The sequence below is a fragment of the Falco punctatus genome (genome assembly GCF_963210335.1).
Source record: "Falco punctatus genome assembly, chromosome: 2".
NCBI classification, from domain to species: Eukaryota; Metazoa; Chordata; class Aves; order Falconiformes; family Falconidae; genus Falco; species Falco punctatus.
This window is the reverse complement of record NC_137581.1, coordinates 71,731,139-71,746,704: the sequence shown is the minus strand read 5'-3', so window position 1 is coordinate 71,746,704 and position 15,566 is coordinate 71,731,139. Positions and strand designations below refer to the sequence as shown.

The 15,566-nt window shown below is 44.5% G+C and overlaps 1 protein-coding gene across 2 annotated transcripts in view; it reads right to left on the bottom strand.

The window, feature by feature from the left end:
- The window catches only part of GABRG3 (gamma-aminobutyric acid type A receptor subunit gamma3), a 344,678-nt gene extending 329,785 nt beyond the window's left edge, over positions 1–14,893 (bottom strand). The window contains exons 1-2 of one of the 2 annotated variants that reach the window (XM_080377388.1): positions 12,783–14,893; positions 9,241–9,389 (exon numbers count right to left, since the gene is read on the bottom strand). In XM_080377388.1, the coding sequence (XP_080233514.1) occupies positions 9,241–9,389; positions 12,783–12,835 (202 nt within the window). In that variant the 5' untranslated portion in view covers positions 12,836–14,893. Of the gene's footprint in view, positions 1–9,240 lie in introns of both variants that reach the window. The other variant, XM_080377389.1, reaches the window with a different exon arrangement.
- Positions 14,894–15,566: the final 673 nt, after the last annotated feature.

Sequence of the window (15,566 nt, the reverse complement as noted above, 5' to 3'; positions counted from 1 at the left end):
AGAAAGTTTGGATGACTGTAAAACCAGGATGTGAACACTGTCTTCTGAACAGGGTGTTTTACTCACATGCTAGGTTTTGTTGCTATTCTGTCCAGGAGTGTGAATGATAAAGTGTGCATAAACAGACTTCCTCAATTAACTACAAATCACTGTTATTCTTCATATCCCGCCATCATCATCAATCAACTTTTAGCACTTTTATCTTTAATTTACCTTTCCCTAATGCACAAGCTGTAATCTTTCCAGTATTACATTGTTTTGGAATGAAAACTGTAGATCTTAATGGCTAGGCTGGTTTTACAATCAATCCCTAAAGTTTCCATTTTTGTTTTAGTCATTCATAGGAGGGGGGAGTTCCTATGTGATATCATAAGACTGAACAATAATAGAATTTGTTCCTGTGAAGTCTAGCAAGCCAGCAACTAAGGTCTGGATAAATAATAGCAGTCACAAGAAAACCACACAATTGCAAAAAAGAGCAATGGTATTTTAAAATAATATGTGCCGAAGGTTTTCCTTGTTTAAGATGACAAAGTAATTTACTAGTTTGTGCCACAACCTCAAAATGGCAACTGCAGCACTTTACAAACACTCCCTTCAGAACCCTCTTTAATTTAAAAAAAAGGCTTCTAAATATAATTGTATACTTGGAGGACCCAGCATAGTCTAGGTAATTGCAGAAGGAAGGATAGAGAAGAAAAGGATTTTCTTGTGTAATTAATACCTCAGACTTTTCCTGACTCTCACCTAACTTTCAGTCAGTGGCCTCCTGAAAGTCTGTATGCTGTACTCCCAGTCTCCTCTCAGATTTCTTGGATGAAGTTACAGAAAAGAGAAAGTAAGAACTAGCAGCTGCTACATATAGTTTTGGGTCTGACAGTTTAGATGAAGAGTTTGGCAAACATTTACTGTCAACCTAACTTTCCTACCTACAATGCCATTCAAGAAAAATATTCAGTCTGAGTTTGTATCAAGCCATTTCAGCAAGTAATCACTGTCAGGAAATAAAACTCTAAAAGAAGAGTTGTCTCTGTAAATGAATTATTTATACTGAGAAAGAGAAGGTTGTAATGTAAGGGGCCTTGCTGTTACACTCAAGTAAAATGCCTCTCCAACACAAAACCATTACATCTTTGTCAGCTCAACAACGTGCAAGACGTAAGTATTGCAAAGATACAAGCAGCTCATTACAAATGACACAAAAGAACAGTTTCATCTGCAAAGAACTGTAATACTTGGGTTAAATTATGAGATTAGTTTCAGAAAAACAAAGTGTTTGAGTACTGGAATATCTCTATATATTAAGGTACTGTAAGCTTCGAATTAAAGCATTGCTTTCCAGAATTTGATTTAAATTAGTTGTTCTAAGAAAATTGAAACAAAAAAGAAAAAAGAAACCTTTTAAATAATCGAAAAAAATGGAACCACGTTCTTTTTTTTTCTTTTTTTATACAGAAAATATAAATTTGAGGGCTTCAGTGTTACTGCATTGGAATATTTTTTTCTACATATTCTTTTAGTATGACACATTAAGAGTTTTACCTGAGAGAAGGATGAATAAAACGTAGGGGTTTCCCCTGATAGTTCAGAAGCTGTGAACCGAACCAGGTCAGAAACCAAAGTCAGATATTCTCTTTTACTCAGCTCCATGGTTAAGCAATTAGAAAAGTAGAACATAGGCATGAAAAAACTCACTGCCAATAGCCTATCCTAATGAGAAATGTTCCCATGCTCGATTTTGAAAGAGCCTATGTTTGATTCACTACACCAGCACCAGATAAGGATTAGGTGCAACCAATTTATTTATGTCGTGTTCTAAATCTCAGACATGGATTGCAGTTTTCAAAATCTAAAATGGGGACTTTGGAGTGGTGATAGAGTAGTTTACTCCTCACTTATGAGCCTTGCTATTAACATTCTAGAAATGTTCATGGCAAAGTCTGCAGAAGAAAGCATTGATGACTGAAGGTGCTAGAGAATTAGAACTCCCGCAGACAATCAAGAAATCCCTTCTGCCCTCCCACCTAGAACACATATTGTTCTTATTTGCATTGAATAGCAACCTTTCCTCAGGAATATTCCTCTCCTCGCATAGGTATGTTAATACATAATGCATGGGAGATGACTGGCACTAAATTAGTCTTCATCTTTACTGTCTTACTCATGGAAATAGAGAGTGAGTGGATTTCCAGTCTGCTGGCTGAATCAGAACAAAAGTTTTCGGAAATAAAGACAATCCACTTTCGCCCCAAAAAAGAGAAAGGTAAGTATCAGTAAGAAATTAAAACATTTCCAATTTTTTTCTTGGGAGCTTTTTCAGCTCATGAGCTTTCACCATAACCAGCCCTGTTTCCTAGCTGAGTCTCAGCCACAGCACTCCACATCCTCACCAATGAGTTACTGAAGTTTCTTCTTCCATATTATTACCCCTAAATTAGACTAATCTCCACAATCTTCTGCAGCACCCAATACTACAGAAGGTGGATCCAGAGCTATGGCTTTCCTCTCCTGAGTGCTGCCATAATACGAACAGAATTTACTCCCTCTCCCCTTCCCATTGTGTACTACCTTTACACACTGGTTAGCTCACCAGGTACAACTGTCCCTAATCAACCCCTAAGTGACAACCGCCTCTCTCACTACTTCCTGTTTAAGGTGCCTGACCCTGTCTCTTGTAGGCTAGCACAAAGAAAAGGCTTACAGCAGTAAGTAGTAATTTGACCTTGCATGACAGTTTACATCTTTCTCTGCACTACGATCTGGGAAATATTTTGATCTGTGAAGCAATAAGTAAATCTCTGTCACACATATGGGGAAACCTTGCTGGAGTAATTTAAAGAGTATCAGGTGTGGCAATCAGCAGCTAGCAAAAACAACCTGATGGTCACAGTGGTGATAGCCTGTGGTGCGCTTCAGGGTTAGTTTCTGTGTGGTGTGCTAGGAGGGCAGGTCAGACAGAAGAAAGGTTGTGATACGGCTTCAGAACACAAGGTTTTCATTAGGATTGTGCTTGAAAATGAACATCTTTAAAAAGCAACTGAAGAAAAGTTGTGCCCACTCACCCAACAGACCTGCTCCTTGCATACACTGAGAAACCATGTAAATGAGTTATGGAGAGAACTTTAAGCTGCTTAAAAAGAGAAATGCTGTTAAACACTACCAAGCCAGCACAGTAAAGCATGTCAGATAGAACTTAGTCTTCTGTTTGCCAACAGAAACAAGCCCACTTATTTCTACCAGCTACGCTTGCACAAACCTACTCAAGGTACTGAGAGCTACACAGCTGTTAGTGAGACTGCTCTCATATTCAAACATTTAGCTAATGGTTATAAAGGTACTTGGGGAGCAAGGAAAACCAGCTTGACTCTTAAGACAGCTAGAACTGGTGGAGTCAGAAGATATACAGGCAGGCATCAAATTAGGGGGTGTATGTCTGTCTGTCTGTGCACATATATACACATATAAGCATATACACTTAAGTATTTCAAAGATAATTTATTTGGGCTTATAAAAACACAATAAATACAAGGGGCAACTAGAAACTGTAAGAATCAAATAAATTTAGAGGATCCAAGAGGAATCCAAGAGTTACTGCAGGATAATCAAACAAGGAGGGAAAAGAAGGCATTAGTGGTAAAAGTGCAATTCAGAGCCTTCCTAATATAATGACACATCTGAGAAACAGAACATGCAAACTTGCAATACATATTACCTTACTACTCTTTTCTGTCCTTTCAGTGAATATCAGTAAAAACAGTATTATTCATGCTTGTTCAGTCTCTCCCATAATGCTCTTTCCTCAAGTCTGATTTGATGTCAGCTTGACTTTTTTTTTTTTTAATTAAGAAGGTAGGCAGCTTAGAAACTAGGTGCTAGAAAGTATAGGAAAAATAGATGACCACAATAAACTACCACATTAGTACAAAAATTCTATTATATTAAATATGGAATTCGGCCTTTTCTGTTCTGGCTGACAATTACAAGAACTATCAGCTAAAAAACTTGCTGTCAGCTAAGTAAGTCTGAGTCACAGCAAGTTGTACCTTGTAACTTTCTATTCTTTGATTTGGGTTTTTATGTTATTTTAGCTTTATTTTCTAATGTTCTAATATTTATGATCATACTCCACATTCAATTTCCCTAGGTAGTTTGAGTACACTAGTGTAGTTCCTTCTAGTTGGCTTTTAGCTCCAGCCTCTGAAATAGAAATTAACTGAAAGTATTAAACTGTCTGACAGATTATAAATAACTGCAAAGATCATTGGTACAGTCTGAAATGCAAGGAAAAAACTTAAGGGTTTTTTTTCTATGATTTTTAAGGCATTTTTTAAAAATGCTAAAACAGAAATTGATCGGTTTCCTAGCACCACTTTTTCACATTAGGAACACGATGGGGAAAGGTAGTGGACAGTAGTTGCCTGTTTGTACCCAATAAGTGTGTGTAACTCCTTGTTCTAATCCTGCTGTGTTCTGGGAAAAGTATTTTAGCTGGAGAAAAGAGCATGTACTCACAAGAAGACTGGACAGCACCTGGTCAGACTGCAGGATGTGTATTTTAGAATGTCCTTTACAGTGAAATTAGAATGCTGAGATAACGGACTGATTGTTAGAGATGCTCAAGGAAGAGTTTTGTCCTCTAAAAATTACTGGTGAAATAAAAAGTTTTCTTTCTCATTAGCAGGTTGAGATAAAGAGGAAAGCTTGGAGTCTAGCTTAGCTCATAAACTAATCTTGACATTACTATTGCCTTGTTGGCACTGAAATTTTGGCCCACATTAGTTATTAGTTCTTAATGTACAAGAGGAAAAAAAGATCTTTCCTTTGAGGTAAGCAAACCAGCTACCTACCGAAAGGCAGCTCTTAAGATTTACTGCTTTTCATGCTCCAAATGAGTACTGCAGCTAAGCCTGGTCTAGGATGAGATTTTTTCCCTCCCACTACTAATGGCACGTTTCAGAAACCTCTCACATACTGACCTTTTTGATGGGTAAGGTGACTTTTACAATGAAAGAAAAAAGATTGCTTATTATCTTCCACATGTAAAGCTCACTCAGGGAATGTGTTTGGCAAAACTTTCACTTTGAAAGAAGACACTTACAAACTTTCATTTAAGGCAACCTACACTCCATATGAAAATAAGCACAAAACAATGTGGGGTTATAAAGGTAGGATTTATTTTCCAGGACTTCATTGTGGACTAAGCTGTCCATCAAGGAAGGTGAGAGGGAGGGTTTCACAAAAGTAAACTGCCTTTGAAGGAAATATGTTTTGTCATGTGTTGTTGAATATACCTGTGGTTTGCTTCATTAATTTTATAGTGTTTTTTTTTAAATTGGAACTTAAATTTTAAATCAATTAATCAAAAGCAAAGCAATGGCAAAAGCCTGGTTTGTTAACATAACCTAAATAAGGCTGAGATTTTTCTAGCTGTAATTATCATCATTCTACACTGTAGATTTACCTATTATTTCTGTTCTCATTTTATTAATAAAGAGGAAGTAAAATTTCAGGGCCAGAACTCAGTCTTATGAAACATCAGGACTGAAACCAGTATGACACGGAGAGAAAAAAAAAAAAAATCACTCTTGCAGGGTAGTAAATTTCACTGCACATAGAAAATGTTGCATATCTGTTGAACAGGTCTTCACTTCAAAGGACTTTGAAACAAACTCCTGAGTACCTGTCTATGGAAGAGATTTTAAGACCTTCATAGTTCAGAACAGGCTTACTAGTTCTCTGGGACTAGTTATTTATACCATGCAACAAACCTAATTCTCAGCCCTATTATTGTAGCTGGCAAAAAATAGTTGGCAAAGATGCTTTCTCTCTGTAAAACACTTATTTTTGATCTAAATCAGTATACCCATATAAGCTGTTCAGTGTGAGGTGCTTTCTGTTCTTTCTTTCTTTCCTTTTTTTTGTCTCCCCCCGCCCCTCCCAATTCCACAAGGCATGTATGTTCTGTGGTATAATGGAAAACTGCCAGATGCCACTGTTAAAATGAAAACCCTCACAAGCTGTGATATTTATGGAGACAAGAACTCTGCCAACTGTGTGGCCACAGGTAATGCAGTCAGACATTCCCCTGCTGGTAGAACACTGCTTTCTTTCCAAAGACCAAAGGCCCCTTTTAGCTAGACAGGTCCTGTTAAAGTGTCACATTGGTGATAGCCTTCACAGAGTAACTATTTTGCCTAATACTTAGGTGGTTTGATCCACTCTTTGATAATCCTGGATTGGAACCTTGCAGGTGGTGCCTATACTGCTGAGTGTAAGACTAAGCACGTGATTTAACAGACAGCCATTTACATGAAAGCCTAAGCAAAGTATAGGCCAGCATAAGGAAAAAAGAAAGGAAAGAGCAAATCCTGACCTTACATCTTAGCACTGACCTACATGCTTTTTGCAGTGGTTTAGGGTGAGATGGGCAGGGGAGGAGGGACTGTAGCTGAGTGTCTGTTCACAGGAGTTCATTCACTGATGGCTATACTCCTCACCCAGAGGTGATGTGATTACTGAAGAACTCAGTGCCCGTAGTATGGCAAGCGGACACTCAGAATATGCCTGTACAGTGCCAGGTAGTACCTGGACATACCTGAGCTAGGCAAAACGTCAACTGCCTGGGGAGGGATGAAAGACCACAGAAAAATCACAGCTGGAGCTAGCATGCACTTCCACACCTTCTATCTGCCACAGTCTTCTCCTCTACCCCATGGCCTCTGGCTTGCAAAAGTCTGTTCCCAAGTAATCTAAAAACTGCAATCCTAACCTTTGAGACTGCAAAGTAGTCAGTATTTTCCTAGGCTTTTCTGACTGCATGCAGAAAGACCATTTCTTCAGGTGCATTGCTTAAGTTATCCACTGTTAGAAATAGTGGCCTTGTAATAAAGCATTGGAAAACTGAGTGAAAAGTAATGTGGCATGAAATAGTGAGTATCCCCTGTCCTGTGGGACAGCCAATTTGCTTACAGGCAGCACTGCACAAATGTAAAGGACCTAATGAACATCTGACTGCATGTTAGTCCTGGATTAACCCTCATCATCTTTTATTGGCTGCACTTCTGCTTGATTCTGAGAGTTACTTCTCTCTTCCTCCACTGGTTCATTCCATGCGTTCTGTAAATTCCAAAACATGCATTCTTTTACTGTATGCTCTATGTTACCTCATCCACTACTTTTTTCCTTAGTCCTTTAACTGATATATATTATGCTTTAATTGATTTGTATTAATACTGAGACCTTCAGGGCAAAAACACAGTTCAGTTGCCAGGACAAGTCAACCATCTAGTTTGGAGGATAACCTTCTCCCAGATGGAAAGGGAGATGTGCTTGTGTGCAACACAACAGCCAGCAGTTCAGAAAAATTAGATATAATGCCTGATTCTCTAACATTCCCTTCATGTTCTCCTTGACAAATGCAGCAGCTCCTCAGCTTCAAAAGGGCAATGTTATTTATCTGCATCAAAGGTAGGAGAGGAGGGAAGAGGGACCAGGGAAGGAAGCAGAGGTGAACTAACTTCTCTGGTGTCTGAACAACACTCAGCTCAAGTTCTGAAATAGCCAGATTCCTATCAAGGAGAAAAATGGCTTAGGACTGAGATGCTTGATAGAAATAGATAGACATAGTTGAGAACTGTAAAATCTCTGTTTGGTATGATATATGAAGGTGCTGTGTAATTTAACTCCTTTCTCTAAAACAGGATTTAGAAAAGTCTGTGGAGACACAAAAGGAATTATTTTGGTAACAATGATTTTCCACTGCTGTAATATATGTCTGACCTCTACTGAATTTATGGCAACTGACATGGGGGCTTTGAATGATTATTTTGCCCCTCATAGGCATAACATAATTTACTCTGCCTTAAGTCAGTGACCTGAGGACACAGTGTACAAAGTAAAATAAAAAATTTGTTTGAGAATGTTGATATGGGTGGAGAAGTGCTTTAATGCACTTCTCCACCAGATATTAAAGATCAGCTAAATATGATGTGACAAACTAAGAGACAGATAAATGTCACTCTGTGTTAAAAACAGACACATCTATCAAATACAATCTTTGTAAATAATATGGAAAATCAAAGTAATAGCTATGAAAAACACGAACATCCAAAACTTTCTTTCATACCACAGCATGGGTGCTGGTTTTTTTTCCTGGAACTGTTGTATTAATGTATAGCTGTGAGATACACTAATAATTTTAATGGTAAATGCATACAGATGGCTCTTACTTCCCTCTAAAATGACCCAAAGGGATCACATAGGAAGTATATCAATACATGTGCCATCAGTAAACGCTAGTTTCACTTATAATCAGTAGTAGGAATTCTCCCTTTAATATCTGCAAAAATTTAGGAAAAGTAAATTATATTAGGTGGATGTTTTGAGCATTCCCCATTCCCAGTTCATTCTGAAGTATATGCAAGGTGCAGCAAATAAATGACAAATCGTGATTTCTGTCTTACAAAGGTGCTGTGAACAAACTGAGTAGCTGTTTTGCTATAGCCACTCTGATCTAAGAATGCAAACAAGGTAAACAGGGCACAACCAGAGACAGTAAACACAACCTCATTACACAAATTCAAAAAAAAGAAAGGACAATAGCTCAAAATGGTTATATGCAGGTATCTACTGGGTCTTACCTAAATGTCATATCTATATGTAGTAGTATTTCCCACAAGACACTTCCATTCTATCAGATTTCTTTTGGACATAAGATGGTTTGGGGAAGAAAATCTCTTAGAGTTGCCCTATACACAGGCAAATCCTACACAAGCAAACCCTAGTGCCTTCTTCTCAGCACCAAGGAACATAACTTTTGTGATCATATTTTGAAGGGAGTAGATGCACATTCTTCTCTTGCTGTGTCCTACTTTTGTTTTTAGTACGTTGGGTTTTTTTAATCGCTTCTTATAGTATGAGTTTTTCATATGCGTGGATTGGATGACAAAAGAGGTAAGTATGTTACTAACTATACCAAAAGCCTGGTGAATACTTCAGAGCTAGTCCTGCCATATGTCTACACAAACTCTGTACAAGCTAACCAATGTTTAGCACCTTAAATTACCACCTCATCTCCCCATAAGAATTAGCATTTTGTAAATATTGACTTGGAAATGAACTTGACCCAAAAAAACTTAAGCTCCACTTTCCCAGACATTTGTGCACACTAACCAAAATATAACATGATGTCTTTCCTACCCATAGATGTTTCTCCTCACTTGTGCAGAAAGGAGTACTTACTTCCAATATCTGGCCGTAGCTTTTTGTCATATTCTCTCAACAGCTTGTTTAGTATGAGAGTCACATCTGTGTCTTGTGTTTTTGGAGCTAAAACCCATTTTTGGTTAGTTGTTCCATCTTCATATTCATCCTCTTCAACCTTTCTAGAACTGCAATAACAAATCAAACAAATAGATGTTACATTACATAACTAAAATCTGAATTTACATTCAGGGTAAATCTCAACACTGATCTGAAGAAGTTTTAGATATCTTTCTTGGCTTTGCATCTACCTAGCCTTAGGCTGTTTTTGCAACAGGATGTTCCCATTAACAGTTTTTGAGTATCTGTGGATGGGTCATGATTCAGAATTGTTTAGAAATTGTCTTCTACCAGTATCTCAAAACATTACACTCTGGGAGTTAATACAACCATCAGAGTAGTATTTTATAGCCCATATTTTAACCAACCTATCCTGACTAGTTAGTTTACAATATAGTTTTACAAAGAGCGAACATCTGCAGTATTAATACACCAGACAACTGATTCGTCTCTTGCACAAAGGCTAATAAGAGTATTAAAAATTCAGACCTTTTAATACTTCCTGATCATTTTATCCTATTAATAAATTATTATATTCTCAGTGCCTGAATTTCTGAGTTTAATGTATTACAAGGCTTAGAATTAAGAACTTGCTCCTTGAATTTAAGATGGATTATCACAAGCACACAAATACACTGCATAAATTAATCTGAATTTCCCTGCAGTTCTAATGGCGTTTTTGAAAAAAGCAGTACTACACCGAGTTGCAACTTCTTTCCTTCTTAGGTGGATTATTTTTATTTTTAAGAGCATGCTAATACAAATGTGGTGAAACTAAAGTTTGCCCAGAAATCACAGCTAGAGCTATTTTCACTCAAGCCTAATTTCATTTGTGCAGTTTTTTGTGCACAAACAGTAAAATGTTGATTTGAAGATGTGTCTTTTGGTATCTTAGAAACCAAATCTGTTTGATGTCTCTCACTGGAGAAACTCTATGACAGTTAAACTGAGATGAAGTTATCAGGAGAAAAGATAACCTCAGTGGTAGACCCTACAGCAGCAACCATGTGTTGCTTCGACCTGCAGTTGCCCTTCTGCTACGATATAATTTTGCAACCTTTTTACACAAATGGTCAAGGTGCAAAGCAATGGAGAATCAGAGGCACGAGCCTTGCTTATTCATGGGAGCGCTACACACATCAGAGCAACCTCCTTTCTCTCTCTCCCTCTCCTTGTCTCCGTAATGACACTAGTGTCTTTTAAAATGTCTCAGATGTCCAGAAGACTTGATAGACACTCTATAGTAACAGGGGAAAAAAAATGAATACAAGTATAAAAATTTAATCACAGAACATCATCAACCCTCATCATTGTTTACAGACCACCATTCAAGCATTTAATGGAACTTTTAATTGAAACTGCTGTACAGCCAATATGCCCCTAAGGATTAGCCGTGTATCGCTTGACGTGACCTCATAAACTGTGCATGTTCTAGGTACATTTTCTATATAAAAATTATTTTGAAACCTAGCCCGTGAGGATTTTCTACAGAGAGAGCTCATATAACCAAGTTACAAATGTAGAGAAAACATCAGGGGAAATTTTGAATAGACGACTATTCCTTCTCTGATAGTGAGTTGTGTTTTTTAAAAACTTGAGCATTAAAAAAATCCTAAGAGAACTTGGCAGGGGGGTGCAGGGTGTGGGTGGGGTAGTGTTCTCCCTCAGATTCATGACAAGCCCTATGTTTCAATACAGCAATTACTGAACCATTCTCAAAGGAGGCACCCTCTCCAAACACACATGGTTGAGATTTCAGAGCTGAAATGCTGCAGCGGTGCCGAGCTGCCGAGAGGAAAGGAGCACAAATCGTACGTCTTTTTCTGCTGCACACACCATAACTTTACTGGAGGCATTTAGACTGCACGTGGAAATAAGAACTGCGTTCAGGTAGGATCATGATTCCCATTTCAGGGAGCTGCTTTTTTAAAACAGTCACTAACAAGACTCTAAGCACTGGCAGACCTTTTAAATCCCCTTACTCTAGCAGCTTAGTTCCTAGAAAGTACCTCCAAACCATGTAAATTCCTACCTACCTTCCAGATCAAGGTTGGGGCTGGGAGAGGTTTCACAGAGGATCAGACTAATACCCTAGGCATTTTTCAAGGTGTTTGTTTTCTTAAGGGTTTGTTATTTCATTTCCCTTGCTTGCCTCTGTACCATAAAACTCCTTGAAGGCACTTGAGGTTATGTTTTCACCTGTAGCCTTACTGGTGACTGCCAATGCCCAGCATATTCCTGCTATCCACAGAAACGTGCTCAGGATGACGGCAGGCCGTTCTCAAACTGGGGAGGAAGAAAGGCTGCACACCTTCCCCAGATTCCTCAGGGGTCACTAGTTTTGATCCTGTGAGGCAGTGCACAAACTGCAAAGGAGGAAGGCTGGAAAACCCTGAGAGGATGTGGGGAAAGGGTTTATTTCATGCAACACGCGTCCGGGACTTGCCCTGAGGGCTGGCATGAAGCAGCCTCTAGTTCCCGCGGGGATCTGGGAAAGGGAGATGCCACTCGGGTGTGGGGCAGGCTGTCGAGAAGGAGAACATGCTCAATAAATTGGGAAGGGAAGGGAAGGGCCGGGCCTCTGAGCACTCCTGCACCCCAGTTTGTGGCAGATCCTACGGGGTGGGCTGAGGTGACCCCTTTGTCTGGGTTATGTACTGGGGGCCCTTCCTAGCACCCTGGACAAGGCGCGGAGCCGAAGGCGAGCCTAACGCAAACGGTCACGGCTGCCGCTGCCCGCTGTCCCGCTCCGGCCCCTCACCGCCCGCCGTTGTCGGAGCCCCGCCGGGAGGACCCCTCCCGCCCCCGAGGCGGCGGCCAGCGGCCCACCGGCCCGGTCCGCCACACGCGGCCCTCCCGGCCCCCTCCGCGGCGCTTAACGTCTGCCGGGCCGAGGGCCAGGCGGTCAACGGTAGCCGCCACCGGCCCCCCGCCTCGGGCAGCGGGGCACCCCCGGCACCCCCCGCCGGTCCCGGCGGCTGCCCTCTCCCTACTTAGGCCGACCCCATCGGCGCAGCCCCCGGCGGTGGGGCGCGGAGGGAAGCCGGGGCTGCCGGCCGCTCCGCGCCACGTGTGAGGGGAGCCCGGGCAGCGCCAGCCGCCGTCCCGCCGGGTGCCGGGCTCTGGCGGCCGCGAAGCGGAAAAACTTTCTGCCAGGCCGGCTCGGGGCAGAGCCCTGGCGGGCCACCTCCGGCTTCACACGGGGCCGGCAGGGACAGCAGCGGGGCCGCCGCGCCGGCAGCGGAGCTTCAGCTGTCCGAGGAGCCCGACGGGTCCTGGCGACAGAGTGGGGGAAGCCGCGTTTGGGAATAAAGCCCCGGCACGGCGCAGGGGAGGCGGGGAAGAACCCGCTGTCCTTCCCGGGCGCCGAGTGTCTCGCAAACTCCGGCGAGCGGGACTCCAGCCCGCAAGCCCCGGTGCGAGGAGAGGGGGTGGGGGGAGGCGAAGGGGTGCAGACTTACCAGGCGTGAAACACTGAGAGGAGGAAGAAAACCGGCAGGAGCTTAGCGGACATGATCTGGGCAGCGCTGGCCAGGTGAGAGGTGCGGCAGGATGAAGGAAATGTTGCAGGATGTTCACATGAAAGGGAGAATGAGGCAATGAGGTGAAGCTCTTAGCCTCTCTTCCTCTGTATTCTCAGCTTTATACCCTGAAGAAAATACCCCCTTTCACACCGCTCCAGGAAGGGAGGGGGCAGGAGAGAGGAGGGGAAAGAAAAAAAAAAAAAAAAAAAAAGAAGTGGGACGCGGGGAAATCCCCAGCAGAGAGGCTGCCAGGGCCAGGTATCAATCAGGCTCCACGGTCTGACAGGTGTTCGGCGGGCACCGAGCTGCAGCGCTTCCCCCTGCCTGGCAATCAGTCGCCGGGAGCAGCGGCGCGGCCTCTCCCGCTCCCCCGGCTGCCGCTGGCCGTGCCCCTCGGGCTGTGCACAGCGCGGCGGAGCCTGGGCCCCGCCGGGCCGCGGGAGCCGCGGGGCGGGGTGGGCCGGGCCGGGCGGAGGGCGGGCTGGGGCGGGGGAGAAGGGGCGCACCTCGCCCCCGCCCGCGGAGCGCCTGGCCGGCGGCCAGCCCCGCAGCGCGGCTCCGGAGCGCTGCCGGGGGCCGCCCCGCACCGGGGAGCGGCTCGTCCCCGCTGCCTGCCCAACAGGTACCCGCCCCGCCGGCACGGGGGGAGCCGGGAAGCGAGCCCTCCCCCCGCCCCGGCGGCCGCACACACACACACACACGCACGCACACGGGAGAGGGGGAGCCGCAAACTCGCCAGCCGCAGCCAGCCGGCAGCGGGGATTTCTCCCCGCCATCACTAGCCCGATGCCCCCGAGGAGGCGGCTCCGAGGGGCCTGCGGCGCCTGGCGGCAGCATCCCCCCGCTGTTTTTGCGTGGCCCCCACCCCCGAACCCCACACTCACTTGCCGAGCGGGCCCCCCAGGGCTCCGGAGGTGCTCCCTTCAGGCGGAGGGAGAGGGGTCGGCGCTGCTTTTGGTCTCGGAGTGGCCGGAACCACGAGCATCCCGATGTACATATAGACGCAGATCCATGCAATCGGTGCGGCTACAGAGAGGGACCTACAGAACTGTCTTCCACAGACAGACAAACATACACAACGCAGCGTGTTTGTATATGCCTCTTTATCTAGCTGGATCTATGTAGAAGCTTGCATGCGCTGTGCGAGAGCATGGATACACATAGATATGCGTAAGATACGTCTGTAAAATGTATATACACCGAGAAGAGAGATGAGGTAGACCGATGTACACGGATTTATGTGTATATTGGGAATTTTACAATAAACGAGGAATTTATGCCGTGAGAACTCAGAAATGTGACAGCAGCCAAGTGTATTCAGGGCAAAAGTAGTCTGGGTTTCGGTATCATGTGTCTTGCTACTCCACTGAGAACAGCATAGGTGTGATATTTACCGACATCAATTCTTTCCAGGTGTGTGGAGCTTTGCATCAGGGTAATAAGAACGTTCTTCTTTGCTTTCGGAATGGGAAATGCAGAATTTCACTTACATGATGGTAATCTGGAAACAAAAAGCTCTGCTCGAGGTGCAACGAGTGATCAGAAATCTCGGAAGCACAAATCTTTGCTTCCTCCTGCCCTACACATAATTTCCAAGTTCTGGGGGAGTTGTTTTTAATTATGAGATTACATTGAAAAAGAATAAAGAAAAAAATGCTGCTGGAAGATGCAATCTTGCTTTCAGAATAATTCCTACATGATGCCTAGAAGAGCTAGCTGAAGAGAGTTCTGTTACAGAAGTTCTTTATTGAAGGAAGGAGACAGCTTAGGGAAAATCCGTCGTGAGCCAGGCAATTAATTCCCAGTCATGCACTTTAGAATTTTTCTTTTTTTCAACTTAAACGTCTCTACTAGCTTCAACAGCAGTTCTTTCGTGTTGACTTTGGCTAATTGCAGTTACTGTGAATTGCTAATAATCACTTGCTACAAGACCGGTGCGTCTTTCCGTCGCCAGCAGAGAAGGGCAGGTGGACCCCAGACCGACCGCTGCTGCCTTGAGAAAACGACAAAGGCGACGGAAGGGACGGCAGGAGCTCGGGGGCTGCCCGGTTAGGCGAGCTCGAGGGCTGCCCGGTTAGGCAGCACGCCGAGCCGCTGATAAGTTTGCGGAAACACGGCGCTGCGGGGCGGGCTGGGGCGGCCGCCGCCCCGCAGCGACGGGGGTTGGGCTCCCGCCGGTGCCGGTGGGTCCCGGCGGCGCTGAGCTCGGCGCTGCCGCCGGCACCGCTGCACGGCAGTTCGCTGCGGCCACCAGCGCTGTCAGGCACCCGAAGGTGTTCTGAAGGCTGGTGCTTATGGAAACATCACCCAGGGCTCCGCGGTCGCGGTACCCACGCCTCGGCTGGCAGTGCCTGCGCGTTTGGAACAGAGGGGGTTTCGCCGTCGCCGGCCACCCCCGCGCTGGCCACATAGAGACAAATGCATGTGTTCACACACACTCCATTGGAATAAATAAAAGCCTAGCCCGGCAGAGCAAACCGTTGGGGAGTGCTGCGGCGGTGGCTGCCGCCCCGGCCGGCTCGGCTCTGCTCTGCTCTGCCGGCAGCGGCCTGGGGCGGAGGGCGACCGGGGGACGACAGGGGCTGCCTTCCCCTCTGCCACCGCCTGGGTACCGCGGCAGAAGTACCCGGAGGAGAGACGCACCGGCAGCGAGTTGCAAAGAGAGAGAGCGCGCCCTCGTCCTGCGCCGCCTGCCCGGCCGGGGAGCCGAGCTCTGGGCAA